This window comes from Miniopterus natalensis, chromosome 8 (genome assembly GCF_054644295.1).
Source record: "Miniopterus natalensis isolate mMinNat1 chromosome 8, mMinNat1.hap1, whole genome shotgun sequence".
NCBI classification, from domain to species: domain Eukaryota; kingdom Metazoa; phylum Chordata; class Mammalia; order Chiroptera; family Miniopteridae; genus Miniopterus; species Miniopterus natalensis.
Window position 1 is genome coordinate 5,441,469 of NC_142088.1, and position 19,989 is coordinate 5,461,457.

General features: G+C 39.2%; 1 protein-coding gene across 14 annotated transcripts in view; it reads left to right on the plus strand.

Moving 5' to 3' along the window:
* The window catches only part of TRIP12 (thyroid hormone receptor interactor 12), a 123,442-nt gene extending 103,771 nt beyond the window's left edge, over positions 1–19,671 (plus strand). For all 14 annotated transcript variants that reach the window (XM_087819528.1, XM_087819531.1, XM_087819533.1 and 11 more), the window contains 8 exons: positions 5,427–5,541; positions 5,828–5,982; positions 6,916–7,080; positions 10,412–10,576; positions 12,050–12,163; positions 13,732–13,826; positions 14,308–14,411; positions 15,708–19,671. In XM_087819528.1, the coding sequence (XP_087675654.1) occupies positions 5,427–5,541; positions 5,828–5,982; positions 6,916–7,080; positions 10,412–10,576; positions 12,050–12,163; positions 13,732–13,826; positions 14,308–14,411; positions 15,708–15,904 (1,110 nt within the window). In that variant the 3' untranslated portion in view covers positions 15,905–19,671. The remainder of the gene's footprint in view (positions 1–5,426; positions 5,542–5,827; positions 5,983–6,915; positions 7,081–10,411; positions 10,577–12,049; positions 12,164–13,731; positions 13,827–14,307; positions 14,412–15,707) is intronic.
* Positions 19,672–19,989: the final 318 nt, after the last annotated feature.

Consider the following 19,989-nt stretch of genomic DNA (forward strand, 5'->3'; position numbering starts at 1 on the left):
TATGTGAGTTTCAGTTGCTTTACACACTCACCAGTACTTAGTGAGTTTATAGTGGTATCTTACTGGGATTTTTAATTTGCATTTCTCTGATGAATAGTGATGTTAATTTATCTTTTCATTCCTTATTGACCATTCATATATCTTGGGAGAAATGTCCAAGAACTCTGCCCACTTTTTCATTGGGTTTTATTTTATCATTGAGTTGTTGAGTTCTTTATAATTCTGGATACAAGATGTTTATGAGATAAATGTTTTGCCAAGTATTTTCTTCCAGTCTGTGATTTATCTTCTCATTTTCTTATGAAATGTCTTTGAAAGAACAAACGTGTTTACTTTTGATGAAATTTAGTTTATCATTTAGTAGTTGTTGTTTTTACTAGTTTGTGCTTTTGGATCTCAAGAAATTTTTCCCTAATGGGTCTCATAGATTCCCCCCCCCCCCCCCCATGTGTTCTGTAGTTTTTAGCTCTTATTTTTAGGTCTGTCATCTGCCTAGAGGTAATTTTTAAGTGTGGTGTAAAATGAGAGCTGAGGTTCTTTTTCCGTTTTTCTGAACATAAGGCTATTCAACCTTTCAAGCACCATTTATTTGGAAAAAACCATACTTTTGTTGAATTACCATGGCACCTACGTTGAAAATCAGTTGATTATGACTGTATCTATTTCTGGATTTTCTGTTCTTTTTTTATTAATCTTTACTGTATGGGTTACTATAGCTTTATAGTTAGTCCTGAAATCAGGTAATGGGAGCCTTTCAACTTTGTTTTTCTTTCTCAAAGTTGTTTTGGTTAAATTCTCAATTCCTTGTAATTCTGTGTAAAATTTAGCATCAGGTTGTCAGTGTCTACAAAATGTCTCGCAGGGTATTGATTGGGTGGGATTATTTTGAATCTTAATCAGTTTGAGACTCAATTCATGATACAGTGTAGCCTTTCACTTACTTAGGTCTTCTTTAATTTCTCAGTATGCTCTATAACAGGTCTAGAGGTCTTTCATGCACATATTTTGTTAAATTTCTCCCCAAATACATCACAGTTTTTGATGGTGTTGAAAAGGATACTGTTCTTGCATTTCAATTTCCAGTTGCTGTTCATAGAAACAGTTGATTTTTGTTTTATATTGATACTGTTTTTTGTAACCTCGATAAGCTTAATTATAGGTTCTAATAACTTTCTAGTACATCTTTTAGGATTGTTATAAACCCAGGGCTTAGGAAACTTTTCTGTGAAGGGCCAGATAGTAAATATTTCAGGCTTTGTGGGCCAACATGATCTTCACCACTACTCAGCTTTGCATTTGTAGCATGAATGTGGCCATAGACAATACATATGAGTTATCATGGCTGTGTTCCAATAAAACTTTATTTATGGAACTGAAATTTGAAGTTTATATCATTTTTACACATTGTAAAATGCTATTCAAGATTATTTTCAACCATCTAATATTCTAAAAACCATTCTCAGCTTGCAAACCATATAAAAACAAGCAGTGGGCCAGATCCGTAGTTTGCTAACCCATGTTGTAGACAGTCATGTCTTCTGTGAAAAAAGTTTTGCTTCTTATCTAAACTTTGTCTTTTATTTCTTTTGAGATGCTTTTAAACAGCCAGGACAGTACACCAACATAATCAAATAATGATTTTTCTATATATTTTAACTGAAGTATTGAGTCTTGGGAATACTTTTTTTCCTCTTTCATTTAATTTCGTAAGCGTTTTTGGACTTCTGAAACTCTTATGGGCATAACATTTTCAAACCGTCCATTATACTGATTATTTATTTATAATAGCCAACAACTCTGCTCCTCAGTTTTCTTATCAAATATGGGTTATAGTACAGCCTCAGCAGTTGTGACTGGGTTCACAGTGTGAAGCATTAGAATAGTGCCTGGTTCATGGTCAGTACTGTATAAATTTGGATACTATCTGTAGTTATCCAAGCAATTTTAATCATGACTTTGATTTTTCATTCATTTTTCTCCTCATTAAGACCTTGAAAAGTTAAGAATATTCAGTCATCAAAATTAAAATTTTAAGTAGTAGTACTGGGGAGTATACAACCAATGTGCAGAGTGCCTGCATTCAAAGGAGTATAGCGTAGTTGGGGAGACCCAGGACAGAGGTACAAATAGGTGTGGCAAATGAGCGGTATAGGTACCAAGTGAATGAGGCTTTCAGACGAGGACCACTGTCCCGGGGATGTGGGGGGGAAGGCTGTGAGAAGTAAGCCCTTGATTTAGACATTAATGGGGAGGGGAGAGTTAAGGGACAAAAGGATGTGGCTTGAGCAAAGGATTCTGCTTGGTGGGGAGTTGCAGAAGGGAGAAACTGCTCTGGAACTGATGGGAGGGAGAGGAGATGGAATGGAGGCCTTGACTGCCAGAATAAGAAATTTGATTTTCTTTAAAATCTACCCTCATCATGCCTACTGCTCAGAGGATACAGTTTTAGGTGTTTACATGCCCAGAATTCTTATTCATAAAACTGCAAGACTTTTGCTCTAGGTGACTTGTCTCTTTAGTTTATTTAAAGAAGCTTTCTCCTTTTTTTACCAGCATGTTTTTCTCTCACCAGGAATGACTTTTCTCTCTTATTCCTCGTGGCTTGTTCAAATTGCACGTTACATATTGGGTCTTACCTGTTGACTCTGGAAGAGATTCCAGGAGCTGATTTTATGGGGAAAGGGGGTTGGGAGGAGCACTTCTTATACATATGCATAGGACCTCAGGTTGTAAATCACATTCAACCACGCAAAGCAGCTGGTGGCCATTAAGAAGACTTTCTAACAACTCTACAGGAAACCAATCCAAAATGTCAGGTCAGAATGGGCTCTATCTTGAATAGGGATCATTGGTAAGACAGGGAAGAACTAAACCTGTCTCTGGACTTAGAAATTCACCCAAGCCCCGGGAATTGGGGCTACAAATGGCCCAGCCTTCCAGGATGGTGGAAGGTTAGAACCTGGAGTTGCCACCAGCTATATAAAGTTGGGCAAGTTATGTAGATTGCTCAAGGATAACTCAGCAAGGGAAATGATAGATAAAGCTACCTCCCCATACAGTTAGAATGACTGAGTAAACACGTAGACTATTGTCACACCTTAAGTGCCACTATATGTTTGAAAGAAAGACTCAAAGTTTTAAGTAAGGCAAGTTTTCAAATTTTTTTGTTCTCTGTTTTTGTTTCTAGAGCTTTATCCTTTCCCTTCCTGTAAAAAAACACAAGTGAAGCAAAGCCAAAGTACCTACCTTTTTAGTGGAGTAGTGTGGCTGAGCAAAGTGAAGGTCCCTGAGAAGATCAGGTTGATCTGCAGGGCTGTGGGCCAGCCCAAGATAGAGGCGAAGTCCCAGACCAGATAGAGCTGGTCCTTCCACCCTCACTAAGGCTTGCTGTGACAATACCCTTGTCATTTAACCTTTTAAATTGTCTGTTCTACCTATGGAAATAACAGTATTTGGGTGAAGGAAATAGACAGATCTGATCTGTAATTTTACTTAGCCTGTGATAAGTATGCTAAAGGAGGAAGAGCTGACTGACTTTAAAACACCATCTGGTGGATACCATGGAGTACTGCAGCTTTATTCTTTGCGGCTCTCACCTCTTTCCCCTCCTTTCCCCTCCAATGCCCAGGGTTCAGTGGAGAGCAAAATATACAAAATCCCTACCATCATGGAGCTTTCCTTTTAGTTTAGAGAGGTTGATACACCACCCATACTCATATGTGTTAGGCCTTGAGGCGAAGAAAAAGAAAGGAAAGTAAGATGGAGTGTGATGGGAGGGCTAGGGAGGCCTAAGGTGCCATTTGAGCAGAGGTGAGTCATTACTGTCTGGGGAAGAGGGTCTCTAGCAAAAGAACAGGCAAGCAAAGGCCCTGAGGCAGATAGTCCTGGCTGTGGGTAGGTGACTGGCTAAACTTAGGAGTCCAGATGGGAGGAGGGACCACATAGGACATGTGGGCAGTTTTTTGATCCTGAGCTTTTGCTTTGAGTGAGACGGGAATCCTCAGAGGGTGTAGAGGAATGATACGAACTTATAATTTGTAAGGCACTCTCTTGGTGCTGTGGGAACAGGCCATGAGATGCCAAGAATGCTGTTGCAGAGACCAAATAGGAGATGTTGGTAGTAACAGTTTAGAATATATTTTGAAGGTGGGGCTTATAGTATTTAATGATTGTTTGGAATGTGGAACAGCCATGAATGGCTCCCAGGTTTGGGTTGGAGTGTGGGCTGAACACTGATGCCATGCACTGCTGTGGAATACTAACAGGGGGTGGGGTGGATTAGGAAGGCATCACCAGGTCCCAGCAGGTCACTATTCGGAACGTTGAGTTAAACCTCGGGTGGACTGCATCTAATCTTTTAAGCTAGTGTGGGTACTTTTTAAAAATAACCGTGATAATGGTAGAGTAATGCTCATTATTTGCAAATAGTGTATACATGAAATATAGCCTTCTTGAAAGGACTGTGGTTAGATTTAACCTGTAGATTTTAGTATTAACTTGTCATTAGCTGCATATCTAGCTTGTTGTCTGAGTTGGTAGGAACTTGATAGAACTTGCAGGAATAACTGGGTTGTGAACACTGCCCCAGGCTCATGTGTCTCATGGAGCAAGGGTTTCCATTCAAGGCTGTATAGTTACCTTTGGAGCTTGTTTCAAAATACCAGTGCCCAGCTCGAAACCAGACCCACCTACTAAATCAGTCTCCAGGACGTGCCCACCCCCACGTGTGCATGTTGATTCTGCTCTCAGGAGATCTCAGTGCACCATGGGCTTGAGAAGGTGTACTTTGTGAGGCTAAGTTAGCCCAGCGGGTGCTGGCATGGGTTCAGACATTCCCCTATTTGTGTTTATTTAACAAAACCTCTCTTAAATGGCTGGTGTGTGCTCAGGCACTATAGAGGATACAGATGTGAATTGAAGTTACCTCAAGTGGGATATACAGGCAAATAATGAAATGGTGACAGTGTAAGATAAGTACTTAAGTAGCTGAAACGTAAGCCTAAGAAAAGGAGCAAAGTAACTGGGCAGATAAGGGGGCTTCTCCTGAGGAGGTGACATTTGAGCGGGTGTCAGGATTACCATTCACCAAAGAGAGAATGGGGGAGAGAGCCATGTGCAGACCATGCCGTCTTAGTGTCCCTGAGGGTAAGATCTATAGCTACAAAAGTACTTTTCTCAGGATACAAGCTCAAACCATACAATTACAATGTTAGGGCCATAGGGAGCAGGAACTTAGAAAGGGTTGCTAGCTCTTGTTCTAGGTGACCAAGACTGAAGGAATTCAGTCAGGACAGCTGGGCACATAATCTCTACTGCACCCCAATAAACAGTTTCTGTTAGTACCCACATTGCCAAGGGGTTAGCAGTGAAAAAAGGGCAGCACAAATTGTAAAATTTGAAATTGTTCTACTTTTGTTCTTCTGTAGGTTGGTACAGGTCTTGGGCCTACACTGGAGTTTTATGCACTTGTATCTCAGGAACTGCAGAGAGCTGATTTGGGTCTTTGGAGAGGTGAAGAAGTAACTCTTAGCAACCCAAAAGGTAATATAATCCGAGCGAGTCTGTCAGTTTGTGTTGCTCAGATCAGGTAAAGGGCCCTTATGGGTCATTAAATATATTTAACTTCTAGCAGAGGACCATGCTTTCTCACTTTAGTTTATTTCAGCCTTTGTTTTCTCATTTATTAAATAAGGGACACCCTTCTAGCTCTAGAGGATGTCATTCCATAATCTAGCAGAATACTGAATTTCTTATATGTTCTTAGTTACTAGGTTTTGTCTTGTTTTGGGAAAGAGCATCTAAAGTTCAGTGACTTGCTCTTTTACAGGAAGTCAAGAAGGGACCAAGTATATTCAAAACCTCCAGGGCCTATTTGCGCTTCCCTTTGGTAGGACAGCAAAGCCAGCTCATATTGCAAAGGTTAAGATGAAATTTCGCTTCTTAGGAAAATTAATGGCCAAGGCTATCATGGATTTCAGATTGGTAAGTGTATTTGCTTTTCTATAATTTGTGTGTGTGTGTGCCTACGTTCTATGAAAGTACCTATTCCCATGTGCTTAATGCTGTATTTTAAAATGGTGCTACGCAAACTTTAATGTGCCTATGAATTACTTGGGGATTTTGTTACAAAAGCCAGTTCTGATTTCTGTAGTTCAAGGGCAAGGCCCAAGAGTCCATATTTTCACAGCAGCTCCCAGGTGATGCCCAAGTGCCAGTCTGTGGCCCATGTTCTGTTAGAAGCAGGGGCTCAGAGAATCAGGCGTGGTTTTAATTATATATTTTTTAAGTGTTTGACATCAGAGTTTTAATTCAGTTAGGAAAGCTTGGGTATGTAACTAAACTGCAGTAAATTGCCACTAGAGAGCTGGAATGAAAATAACCCAAGAAAATCAGTATTCATAGAGGTATGAGTATTTCTGGACTTTCCTTCATTTCCTCTTCTCACATTTTCTGAGCTACTTTGTCTCAGTATATAGAAGACATTTTCATCTGATGTCAAATTCATGAGCTTACAATTTCACCGTAACTGAAGAGTGAGCCGTTAACCAGTTATTTTAGAAGTTTCTTTTTTCCTTTTTTTTTTTAATGATAATTAGTTGGTTCTTTTAACCTCTTTCCTCTAAACATCTCTTGATATTGAGCCCTTACGGAGACTATATATATCAGTCATTGAAAAATTCTTTTATAGGGTCATTGTTTAAATGGGATTCTTAAGTATTCTAAAATTTTCACAGTATCAGGGCTCCAGATTGAATTTAAATGGGGACAGTTTTATATAATGAGGGAGATAATTCCTAAATACATTTCCCCCCCTGGGGATTATTTGACTTTTTTAAATGACCTCTTGAAGTGTTACAGAACTGAGGCAATTGTAGAAGCTGTGACTGTGAAAATATTTTGCTTATTTCCTTTCAGGTGGACCTTCCCCTTGGCTTACCCTTTTATAAATGGATGCTACGGCAAGAAACTTCACTGACATCACACGATTTGTTTGACATTGACCCAGCTGTAGCCAGATCAGTGTATCACCTAGAAGACATTGTCAGACAGAAGAAAAGACTTGAACAGGATAAATCCCAGGTAGGCTTAGAAGATGAGCAAACAGTCAAGTGGGTCAGCTTCTAATTATAGAAAGATGGGGTCTTTGTTAAGTGGTTTGTATTTGACCCAGTTATTATTTTATATTAATATGTTATTTTATAAGAGTTTAAATTTTTTTTATCACAACTGAAACATGATTTTACAGTGGGTAAGGTGACCTATAATAACAGGAGTTGGTGAGTAAATGGCTTGATTAGCAAATGAAATAAACTCCTAACTGAAACCAAGGACTTTTGTTTGTTAAATTTTATAATTGCGTTATGTATTTGGGCAGATACTATATCATACTGAATTCTTTTAGTAAGCATTTGTATCAATAAAACTATTCTTAGGACAGATAGTTGTGTTTTTTTTTCCAGAAAGAAAGGTGGCTGAATTTAGGAACAGTCCATTTGTTTCTAGAGATCTCAAGAAGATATCTTTAAAGATCATAGTGGCCATGCACTATTTTTTGGTAACACATGTTGAAGTTTCTCTGTTAGGTTTTGTGGGTAATCTTGAGTTTTGTATCATTGATTTATATTTTTTATTAACAATAGATTAAAAAATTATTTGACTCAGTCTGAGATTAGTAGTGGTTTTGTATCTAGACATTAGAAGAAGGCAAAGTTGTATTTTAAAAATGGCACAGAATCAGATAGCTTATATTGGGCAGGTAACATGGACCAATGTTAAATCAGCTACCATTAGGAATAGAGAATGGAGATTTTGTAGAGCGAGAGAAAGCATCACATTTCTTGATACAATGGAGAGGAGCTTACAGTAGACAGGTGGGGGTTTTAGACTGCCTTTTTATCAGGGAAGATGATTCATAAGGGAATTAATCTTAACTTCTATATTAATTGGTAATTTTGGAGAAATAAGCTTATTAAGGGAAATGTCCAAGTCCATATTTTCTATACAGTATCTGTTGTCTGGATTTGTAGAACCAGTTAAGTTTATGCTTACCAACTTTGTAAGTTTTAAACTACTACAATCTTATTTAGGATCGATCATCTTTTAGGTAAATAATGGCTGGGGGTGGGGGCAAGGAAAGAAAGTAAAATCGTGGCACTGTTCCAAGTGCCTTACATATATTAATTCATTTAATCCACAACAGCCCTGTGAGACTTAGGTATTGCTGCTATCCCTGTTTTACACGTGAGAAACCCTAGGCAGGCAGGTTGAGTAACATGCTACCCAAGGTCGCATACCCAGAGTGGGGGAGAGTGGACTTCAAGCCCAGGCTGCCGGTTTGGAGCCTGCAGTCTCAGACTTGCAAACTGTTACATGTCCATGTCTCCACTGCATTCTCTTCCTCAGATATTTTGAGATTTTTTTCTCTCTTTTAAACATCTCAAGGATATGTTGTACATTCCAGATACCTATTGGTGGTAGCAGTTTGTGATGAAAACCTTTACAAATAAGTTATTGAAGTAGCTGTGGGAAAAGTGTCTTCCCATTAGCATAGCAGTGATTTCCTTGATCTGTAATGGGGGGGAGCAGTGTAGAGAGCTTTTTAGTAGGAGGACATTAAAACAGCGCTTCAGAATGATCATTGTTAGTCTTTGGCTGAAGAATGTTTCAGATGCAGAATGAAAAGCCTTTTTTTTTTTGGTGTCATCAAATGATGCACCTAACACTGAGACAGAAACATGAGTTTTTGCTGAGAAGTACAAGTGCACGTAATCCTCAACAACCAAGTTACTTTAATCTTTTAAAAATATATATATATTTATTTCAGAGAGAGAGGAAGGAAAAGGGGGAGAGAGAGAAACATGAATTGAATGATGAGAGTCATTGATTGGCTGCCTCCTGCACGCCCCTGCTGGGGATCAAGTGTGAAAACCTGGCATGTGCCCAGACTGGGAATCGAACGATGATCCTTCTGGATCATAGGTTGATGCTCAACCACTGAGCCACGTCAGCTGGGCAGTTACCTTAATCTTAAATACTGCTGCCACCTGCTATGTTTTGAATTATCAAGGATCGTAAGCAGCTTTCGGTTTCCTCTTTTAAAAAGGACTTAAAAATTATTTAATCATTAACCTGTTTTAGGGAAGCATATCCAATCTATAAACCCATTTGCCTTCTTTCTCCTGTACTGGATACTTTTGTTTACAGATAGGATTTGCCATTAGGTATGTTGGTCTTTCATGCTTAATAAAAAACAAATATTTTATATTTTTATAAAATACAACCATATAATCTTCTGTAATTTTAAGCCTTTAAAAAAGTGAATTAGCCTGACCAGTGTGGCTCAGTGGTTGAGCATTGACCTATGAACCAGGAGATCACGCTTCAATTCCTGGTTGTGCACATGCCCGGGTTGCAGGCTTGACCCCCAGTAGAGGGCGTGCAGGAGGCAGCCGATCAATGACTCTCATTATTGCTGTTTCTCTCTCTCTCTCCCTCTTCCATCCTCTCCCTGAAATCGATAAAACATTTAAAAAAATTTTTTTTATTAAAAAATGAATGATATAAATTGTTTTCAATATTTGTTTTTAGCATATGACTTGACTTCTCTTTGTTGGAATCTTTTCAGCGTAGTGCTGTTGTATGAATAGATATTTGTTATTCTAGGCCTGAATGAAGAATCTGCAGGGCATTCTCTGGACTTGGACTTTGCATAGAAAAACACTTTGTTGCTGTTACCAGATAGTGCATTATTTGTACTTATTATTTGTATTTCTCATTTCCTAACTGTATTGTATTACTCAGTATTGGCTATATACATATACTGAATTCATTAAGATTATCCAAGAATTTATGAAAAGTTTGTCTGCCCCAGAGCTCACACTTTTTTTTTTTTTTTTAATATATCTTTATTGACTTCAGAGAGAGGAAAAGAGAGGGAGAGAGGGAGAGAGAGAGAGAGAAACATCAATGATGAGAGAGTCATTGATCGAGCCCACAACCTGGGCATGTGCCCTGACCGGGAATGGAACCCCGATCGCCTGGATCCCAGTTCCACGCTCAACAGCTGAGCCACGCCCGGCCGGGCCAGAGCCCACACTCTTAGGTTGTCCATTATGCAAGTTATCAGGGGCTTTCTGTGAAATCTGATTTGAATATGATCAAATTGAGTAGCAAACATCTCGTTATGGAGGAACACTCACAATCTTGTTTCTCATATAAAGATAGCTATATTTGAAGTGTTTGATTCCTTTTTGATTTTGGTGACTTGTTCATGTATAGATTATGACAAAGTAAGAAAAAAATAGTCTAAGAGCTAAAAGAGCCCATAAAATTTGTTAGCATATCTTTTATAAACACAAAAACATAATTGAGTGAATGACTGCGCTTGATAATCCCCCTCCCTTTCGTTTAGACCAAAGAGAGTCTACGATATGCATTGGAAACCCTGACTATGAATGGCTGCTCAGTTGAAGATCTGGGGTTGGATTTCACTCTGCCAGGGTTTCCCAACATCGAACTGAAGAAAGGAGGAAAGGATATACCCGTCACTATCCATAATCTGGAAGAGTATCTAAGAGTATGTAATCGCGGCATCCTTTGGCGAGAAGGCCATGTGTGGTCATGCAGACCTTTGCTTGTGGGTACTGCTCGGAAGGGACCAGTCCAGTGAAGCACGAGGTGGCAGCTAGCTGCCTGCACGTACTGGCTTGAGGCCTTCAACCTGTGGGTTCGCTGCACGAAGTTGACTTTTTCAGCTTTAGCTTCTGTTTGCTCTATGAGGACATGTTGGATATTTCATAATGCCCTATACAATCTTGAGTTTGCTATTCTCAAGCTTAAATACTATCTGATAAGATCACATTTCACATTTCATCACAGTTGAGAAGAAATCGGTGAAAAGGAGCCATTCCTTGTGATCTTACTAACTTGCATTTCTGTCTTTCTATCAAGGCAAATAAGAATTGCCTGTAAAATACACACACACACACACACACACACACACACACTCTCACACACACGTTTATGGGTTTGATGAGGCTTTTCAAATTACTAATTCATGGTCCTTGACTATATTTGCTAAATTAAGGAAAAATAATTTTATATTGAACACAAGTTGTATTTTAAATTACAACCTATGTAGAGCTTTATTACTACTTTTTGAAAATATCTTTTGGTTTTTCCAGACATTGAGTGGAAAAAGCATTGCATTCAAGATGGAGTATTACCTCTATCTAAACCTAACATTTCCACCAACTTAACTGGGATTTTAGATAGAACCTCTGAAAAATTGTAGCTATGATTTCTTCATCAGTTTGAGAGAGAGAAAACATGGTAGAAGACCTTAGATCCTATTTAATCTACCTAACATTTATGGGACTCATAAGTAATTCATAAATACTCAATAGGACTGTCTTCTTACACTACCTGCTGCTTTTCTTTCAGTTTACTATTAAATGAAGAGTTAACATCCAGAATAAGGTTCTCTGAAAATAATTTACAGTAATGCTTTTCTTTTTATCTGAAAATATCTTTTTCTGAACCAAATGGGTTAGCCAAAGTGATTGATAACTAGATAATGTTGGACCGATGACAGATGCTTTTTGTTACACTTCAGTTACATGTGACTGCATTTCCCGAGTGTGCCTTTTCCTAAGTGGAGGTGCACACTGTGGAAGGGCTGGGTTCTAAGAACTTAACAGGATATAGAACTGAAAATTTCACATTAAAAACAACCATTGGTAGTTGTGACTCTTGAAGCATTATCTTTAGTTCTCGATAACATTTTGTCCCCTTGGGAAATTCTCATCTGGTAAGGTAATTTATAACTGTATACTTAGAGGGATTTTATATAAATGATATATTTTCTTCCTGGCGAGGCCCCAAATTTGAAGTTGACCTGACTAATCTTTTACTTATGCAGTTCTCTTGGAGATACTTTAAGGACTTAAAAACTTACCTTTTTTTTTTAAAGTCATGTTTCACTGTACTTTGTCACAGAAAGAGATTTGAAACCTTGTCACAGTTTGTGAAATATTGTTCTCTCTTGCAGCTGGTTATATTCTGGGCACTGAATGAAGGTGTTTCCAGGCAGTTTGATTCATTCAGAGATGGATTCGAGTCTGTCTTCCCACTCAGTCATCTTCAGTACTTCTACCCAGAAGAAGTGAGTAGCTTATATCTGAAAGAAATGTTCATTTCTAGTTTTGTACCTGTAATTATCTTAGTGGGGTATCTCTGTGCTATTAGTCAAAGACTCCATTGTTACAAACAAAAAGGGGGCGTTGGGAGCAAAGTGTGGATCTTTGGGAAAAGTAAGATCATTTCCTGAGCAAGGAAGAATATTAAATATCCAATATAGTGTTTTATACTGTATAAATAAGGTAAATGAACTATATAAGTATTAAATATAATATAAATATTGAATGTGGGGGAATGGGGTCCCTGTGTGATTGAGAAGCATAGCATCATTGTTAACTAACACCCCAATGCTTGTGGATTGGGACTTAGGTTTCTGTACTAGTGTGGTTGACAGGGAGAGCCAAGGGTCCAGAGTAATGAAAGGTTTTCTAGCCACCTTAAAGTGCAACAAGAGTCTCAAGAAACTATATGAAATGTCTAGAAGGTATTAGGTTTCCCCAGTATGGAAACCTTTTTTTTCTTTCTTTTTTTTTTTTTTTTTTTTTTTTAAATACTAGCTTTAGAATACATGTTTATTGCTGCTGAATCTGGAAATTTTTGAATAACTTAGCATTTTAATCTCAATTGTTATTTTTGTGCCCACTTTGGTTTGCTAATTATTGAAGCATGTGGCGTCAGTGGTACTTTAAGGCACTAAGTGTCATCTGGAATTGAAAGCAGCAAGTGTTGCTCCTAGAATTGAATCCTGGTCCCCACTACTTAGCTGTGTGACCATTTCCAAGTAATTGTACCTCATCTGGCTGCCTCGTCTATAAAATTGGGATAATCTCTGCCTCACTGAACAGTGTACATGAAGTACCTGACAGTGAGTGACATGTAGTAGATATTAAATTTCATATGCTCTGAATTGTACTTTCTCAAAAGTACATAGTCATTCCCCAGATGAGCAGTTAAACTAGAGAAAGGATGGTTTGATTTGAAACTGTTGGTAGATTTTCTAAGGACACAAAGGCATTTCTTGCTTTCTAACATGAGTCTGTAATGTCCCAGTGGGTCTCCATATAGCCCTAAACAACTGTATAGCATAGATGTGCCTCTTCACAAAACTTGAAAAACTGCCCATTTGCTCTGTCTCACTTCAACCTCCTCCCCAGCTCAGTCCAGCTCAGTCCAGCTCCTGGCTTCCTTTACTGAGTTCCCTTGTGATTCCAAAAGCCAGGATTTCTAAAAACCTTGGTTAGAAGTAGATTATCATTTTTAGAGCTTCTAAAGAAGTGAGAAGAGTTAGGAAAACCGAAATCAGGGGTTTGTCTCAGATGTTTTGTTTGAGATTAAAGGCTACTCTAGAACCTAGTCCCTACAAGTGAGCAGAGTACCTATTATGTGCAACTGAAGAGGAGACTGAATCTGTAAAGGCATTAGAAGAACACAATATATAGAGGTCCTAAGCAGAAGTCTTCAATTCAAAAATGATACTCTTACTTGATACATGCAGACCTTTATGCCAGGGTATAGGAAACAGACCATGTGTGTACTCCACTCTGTTCTACAGCTATTATCCTAGTAATTCTTTACCCTTATGTAAATGCACAGCTGGATCAGCTCCTGTGTGGCAGTAAAGCAGACACCTGGGATACAAAGATACTGATGGAGTGCTGCAGGCCAGATCACGGTTATACTCACGACAGGTGCGTGCTGGGATCGACCAGGTTTTCAGTTGATAGTCTAGAATTTGGTAGTCCATGTATGTATATTTCATAAACAATAAAAAGGGATTTTTAAATTTGTCTACATATTCAAGGAGGTTTTCTGATATTTTGGCCTTAATTCTCTCAAGACTGCCACTTTAGAGCCCAAAGGCTTCTTTTTCAAGTATTTCTGTGAAAATGGGCAGGGAAGGGGAAGAAGGGGGAGACCCATCATTCATGTTTATATATAGTAAAACAAATACCTGAGCAATCCCACACAAGTCTTAGTTATTACAACAGTAATCATTCCGCTTCAATTCTAGCTATACCAACAGAAGCAAATTTGATGTCAGAGTTCATTGTAATGTGAATTCACATGTAGTCATACTTAACTAGCTAATTGTAAGAGTTGGCAGTGTGGTGTGATTCAAAACTATTTTAATATGATGAAATAATATTTATTTCTGTATTTTTGTTGCAGTCGGGCTGTGAAGTTTTTGTTTGAGATTCTCAGTAGTTTTGATAATGAGCAGCAGAGGTTATTTCTCCAGTTTGTGACAGGTAGCCCGAGATTGCCTGTTGGAGGTGGGTACACTGTTGATGCCTGACCTTGATTCTAGCTACAGCTGTGTGTGTGTGTGTGTGTGTGTGTGTGTGTGAACTTCTCTACCAATAACAGGGTACTCTATTTGATTTACAGTGCCTCGTAGATATTCCAGTATGGTAATGTTTCTCAGCTTTTGATTTGTTGGGTAATTCATTAAGAGATATTACTAGCAGGGAAATTCACAGGGATTGACTGTCTTAAACACACTGAAGTAGGATTACTAATACACTATAATCAAATTCTTAGACATTCGTGCATTATGATCTCTTAGATGAGAAGGCATTTCAAAGTGTGATTTTTTTTTTTCAAAGATGAGTCCTAATATACTCATAATAGGTATGAATTGGTCCTCTATTTTAAAAGTCAGAAGACATAAGGAACTGTTGGCCTCCGTGTTATACAGTGACTTTTTATGGTAAATACCACGTTCCATGCACTAAATGTATATTGAATGTGTAGATTTAATTTCCAAGAAAGAAATAGCACCTCATGCGTGTGGAAATACAAGGTGTCCCAAAAAGTGTATACACACTTTGATTTATAAAGTCAGTGTTTATTAACATACAGTTCATTTTCAAAATTTAAAAGAATCCACAGAAATTTAAAAAATTTTTTCGTCAACATCTATTTTCAAACTGATGACCTCTCTGATCCAGGCACTGCTGATAATGGGAAGCAATGGAATTGCAAACAATAAGAATCATTTTGTTTGATATTTGTGTACCCTCAGTTTGTCAGCTGTTGCCAGTTTTGTACCCTAAACTTTATCTTTTATGTATCCCCATAAAAAGTCTAGTGGATAAATTTTCTTTGTTCAATACTTAGTCTGGTTTCACCCATTATTTCAAATCAGTTAAATCTGAAAAGGAGTGAAAATTAAGTGAGGTATCAGCTGTTAAAGTGTGTATACATTTTTGGGAGACACCCAGTATATACACACTTCGAGTAATTATAAAGGCAGTGTTTGTACTTCAACTGCATTTTCAAACTTCCGGTAGTATTTTAGGATGAATTTCCTTTGTTCAAAGCTTAGTCTGCCTGAAAAGAAAGAAACATCAATTGAGTTATCAGCTGTTAAAGTGTGTATACATGTTTTTGGGACCCCCTGTATTGTACAGCAAAGCAGTAACGTTTTCTAATAGTAGTAGCATAAAAAAGGCACACCTGTCATTCCAACTTGGCTCCTCTTGGCTAAGAAAGTGTTCAGTGAGCTAGCTGTGTGCATCCTGTACGCTTACTGAGTCCTCGGTCTCTCTTCCTTCCTTCTGAATCAGGCTTCCGGAGTTTGAACCCACCCTTGACAATTGTCCGGAAGACATTCGAATCAACAGAAAACCCAGATGACTTCTTGCCCTCCGTAATGACTTGTGTGAACTATCTTAAGTTGCCGGACTATTCGAGCCTTGAGATAATGCGGGAAAAACTGTTGATAGCAGCAAGAGAAGGGCAGCAGTCATTCCACCTTTCCTGATTACACCGAGAATTGCAGTGTCTGCCTGTTACAGCAAAAGAAAAAAATCATGATTTCTTTTCTAATGTATCACCTGAGTCAAGGAAACATGTTACGCCTTCTTGTTGTAGGAAAAACGGCTTGCAGATTATAAAAGAGACACTTGGTTGAAATTCATTAATGGCCCCATGGACTTAAAGTGATCAGGCCCTAAACTGTTGTTGTGATGAGGTTTCTTTAGCAAGTTCTTGTTTAAATTATCATTTATTTGATGAGTGAAGTTTTTAACTTGCTTTGCTGTGTGAAATTGAAAGGGATGTTTTCCAGGCTGAAACAATAAATGTCGCTGTGCAGTTTAATTCCGGGCTGTGTGTATCCATCCAGCTAAGTCTGCAGTTATGTTCCTCCGAAGACCACTCTTGTACATAAGTACAGAAGTTAAAGCTCACACGTATTTGACAAATACAGTTTAGTAGTTTAGCTCTATGTGCTTTTCACATCCCTCTAATTTTCTCTCCCATTCATGTATTGTCTGTGCAGTTCACACAGGTTTTTGGATCTGACATTCAGTTGTTACATTTTCATTAGCCATGGGCTTTTGTTTTTCCATGTTCTCTCAAATTAAGATATAATTTAAAAGTCAATGAATTGACGTATACTGTCAATATAATCCAGCCTTTGTAACTGGGTGGACCTTTCTTAGAGCTTAGTTTTAACATAGTTGTAGGGTATTACTGGCTTTCTACCAGTGACACATTATGAATGTTTACATGGTGATTCCAGCAGCAGTAGCCCCTGGAGCAGAGGCAAGGAAAGCTCATCCATTCATTTCTCTTGTGTGGGTGACAAAGTCTGCAACTTGGGCTGGCTGGTATGTATTATTCTATTGCCAGGACATTTTGAATTGATGTAAAGTTTTAAAGAAAACGAACAGTTTTCATTCCCTGTTGGAGTAAAATATTTTTTTTTCCTCCCATGTTCTTATTTTAAGTTTCTGTTCATAGTCTTCTTTCTTCCACTTTCCTCTCTCCCTCCTCCCAGTGCTAACTTGGGACAAACAGTTCAGCCTTTGTCTCCACACAGATGGAAGCACCTGTAAGCAATGCTCTGTCCAGTAGTTCTGTGTGCTGATTTCTCAAATCTGCAATAATCCACCAGGCTAATGTTTCTACCTGAAAATAAATAATGTTTGCTTCACCTTTTTGTTTATAGTTCTGTGCTGTATGCATAACGTGTGTAGATGTATTTCTATGAAGTAAATTGTTACATCTCCATGATTCCGCTTCATGGCTGATTGTGCTATTCAAAGAATTTATAACAGCAACTTGTAGAACATAAAATGTGGAGAGAAAATGGGAGGAGATGCCTTCCTTCCGAAGGTTCAAAATTAAGCCTGTTGCATAAATTTGAATTTCCGTAATTCAGTGTTTTTGAAAATGAGAGTTGAGCTCATTGTTTCTTTTATTGAACTTTGAGAAATCGATTTTCTTTTTTTTTACTGACTCTTCCAGAGTCTTATTTAATTGATGTAGAAACCCCTACGTTCCCCATCCCACCACCAAAAGAAACTGAGTGGCTTGTTTTATTCCGATGACTTTGCCATTTTCCACTTAAATGGCCTTATGTGGAGCATCCCCACAGTGGGTGCTTGGCCGCATGTGGCGCATCCTTCACAGTGGACTTGGGCAGTGACCTCTATGAAGTGTGAGGAGCTGTAAGAAGAGCTCGGGGGGCTGTCTCCCTGGTCCCTGCAGAGGGTCTGATAGGCGAGAGCGGCTGTTCCTTGAAGTGGAGGAAGGGCTCACAGTTCTGCAGGCCTGACAGCATAGGAGCTAAGCCCGTTAATCCAGCAGAGTGAGTGCTAAAGAACAAACCTATTGGTTATCAACTGTCTGACAACTTTTTACAAACCAAGCACAAAGATTTCTGCGTGAACATGGCATTTTGTTCCTCATTTTTTTTACAGGGTTCTAGTGTTAAAATTTAAACACGTGTACAAACAAAGTAATATTTCCTATTGAAATATCTATATTTGACATTTTACCCATGTTGTGGCCCTGGCAGATTTGACCTCATTGATTTCACCATCTAACGAGTACCTAGGATGGTTTTGAATCCAGTTTTGGAGCTTGGGTGTTTCAGTCAGTAATTACCTGTTGAAACACTTCAGTCTTCAGCCTACACCTTCCTCAGCAACCCTGGGTTAGTGAGGGGCAGGAAGACTCTCCTGTTGTAAAGCAATCTCACTCAGCAGAGGCCTTATTATTGCATCGTAGGAAAAAGGTATTATACTTCATTTGCTGTTACTCCTTTTATGCCTTAAATTGAGTTTCTTAGTAATCCTACCAACAGGCACTAATTTCAGGTATGCTTTACACACCGAGACCGTTGGGTAGTGAGTGGAGATTCTGTTGCCCTTTCATTTTGCTGAAGCGGAGTCAGATGTTGGCTAACGCCGAGTATGTGGTGGTGTCGTTCCAGTTACTGGTTTGCCCTGCTTTGTACATGAGAACATATTTTTAACTATTTTTTATTTTTAAGAAGGGAGAGGCAGTTACATGTAATCCCCTCCTCCCAGAGCCTGCCCCCTTCCCCCCAAAGTGAATTGTAAGCTCTAGGTAGTCTATTCGGGGACAGACATGGAGAAAGTTCTAGATGCCTTAGCCTAATTCAGCAGAAACGGTTCACACAGCCACTCCCAAGGATACAGATTTCTCTCCTGTTCCTCAGCTCGGGTTCCCTATGTTGATGGTGATGGAGAACTTCCTCTCACCTTGGCAGTGATAAGGAAGGTAGTACCCAAGGCCCCTCTTTTCTGCGTTGGACACGACTTCAGTACATAACATGAGAAGGCTGTGACCAGTCACCTCCTGAGCTTCCCTAGGGCACCCTGTGCATAAAGGCCCTAAGGCTGAGGGACTGAGCCCCAGCTTCTGCATCCAAGAAATTAGGTTCAAGTCTTGATTTTCCGCAGGAAGGCTTCTCGCCTGCACTTGGGAGGTCAGCCTGCCCTCCACTTCACCAGGTTTTGAGGCTGTGCTCCTGATTTTTGTCAGTGCGTATGAACTCAAGAAATGGTGATGTCTCTGGTGTTCACCAAAAAAAGTGTCATTAAGAAAGGATTGTTGCTGGGGGAAGACATGCTGGTGCGGTAGAAGCCATGTCCTTTTCGGGTGTTCCGGGTGCTATTGCCCATCTCCGTGAGCAAGGAGGATCAGACTTTGATCCATTCCTCTTAGTCTCTGGGTTTTTTCACCCGTTTTCCCGACTGTATTGAGAGTGTTGTTTGGAAATTCCATACTCTGTATTTCTGATTCTCTGAGAGATGCTTTTGTATGAGCCTCAGGTCTGCTGCAGCAGGTGCTGGCATACACGGTCAAGGGTAACTAGTGACAAGTCACTGAAAACGCTTCCTTTGTTACCTCAAAAGAAAAAAATTTCAGACAGAATAGAGCATTTATATTTCTAGAGAAGGGAGGACTGGCTGTTTTCCAAGAACTTCACATTAATGCTTGTGCAAGGAAAAGTTCTTACCTCTAAAGACTTACCTACATAAAGGAAACATCCTTTAACCATGGGAGCGGCGGTTTTATTTTTACAAGCAGCCTACTCATGACTAAACCTATAACCAATTGCTGATTTGTGTAAAGCATTTTTTCTCTGCTCTGAAACAGTGGTTTATATGAACTGTTGGAACAATGGAACCTCAGACTACGGATGTGTATGTAAAGTGGCATAAATGCACTGACTTCTCCCTGAATGTATTTTTAATAAACAACATTATCTTACATGGTCACTTTTGTTAAGTTATGCACAACTAGGGGGTTCTGAGCAGTGGCATGCTTGTCTGGGTGTCTTTTGGAAAGCTTGTTTCATAAGTAATAGTAACCTTAGCATTTTTGGAGGCAGGTAGTGGAAAAGGTACAGGAGACATACATTCAGAGACATGATCCGATGTGAAAGCACAACGTTGATCGATCGGCTGCCTCCTGCACACCACACGCGGGAGATCAAGCCCGAAACCCAGGCATGCACCCTGACTGGGAAACTGGCAACCTCCTGGTGCACTGGATGACGCCCAGCCAACTGAGCCACACCGGCCAGGG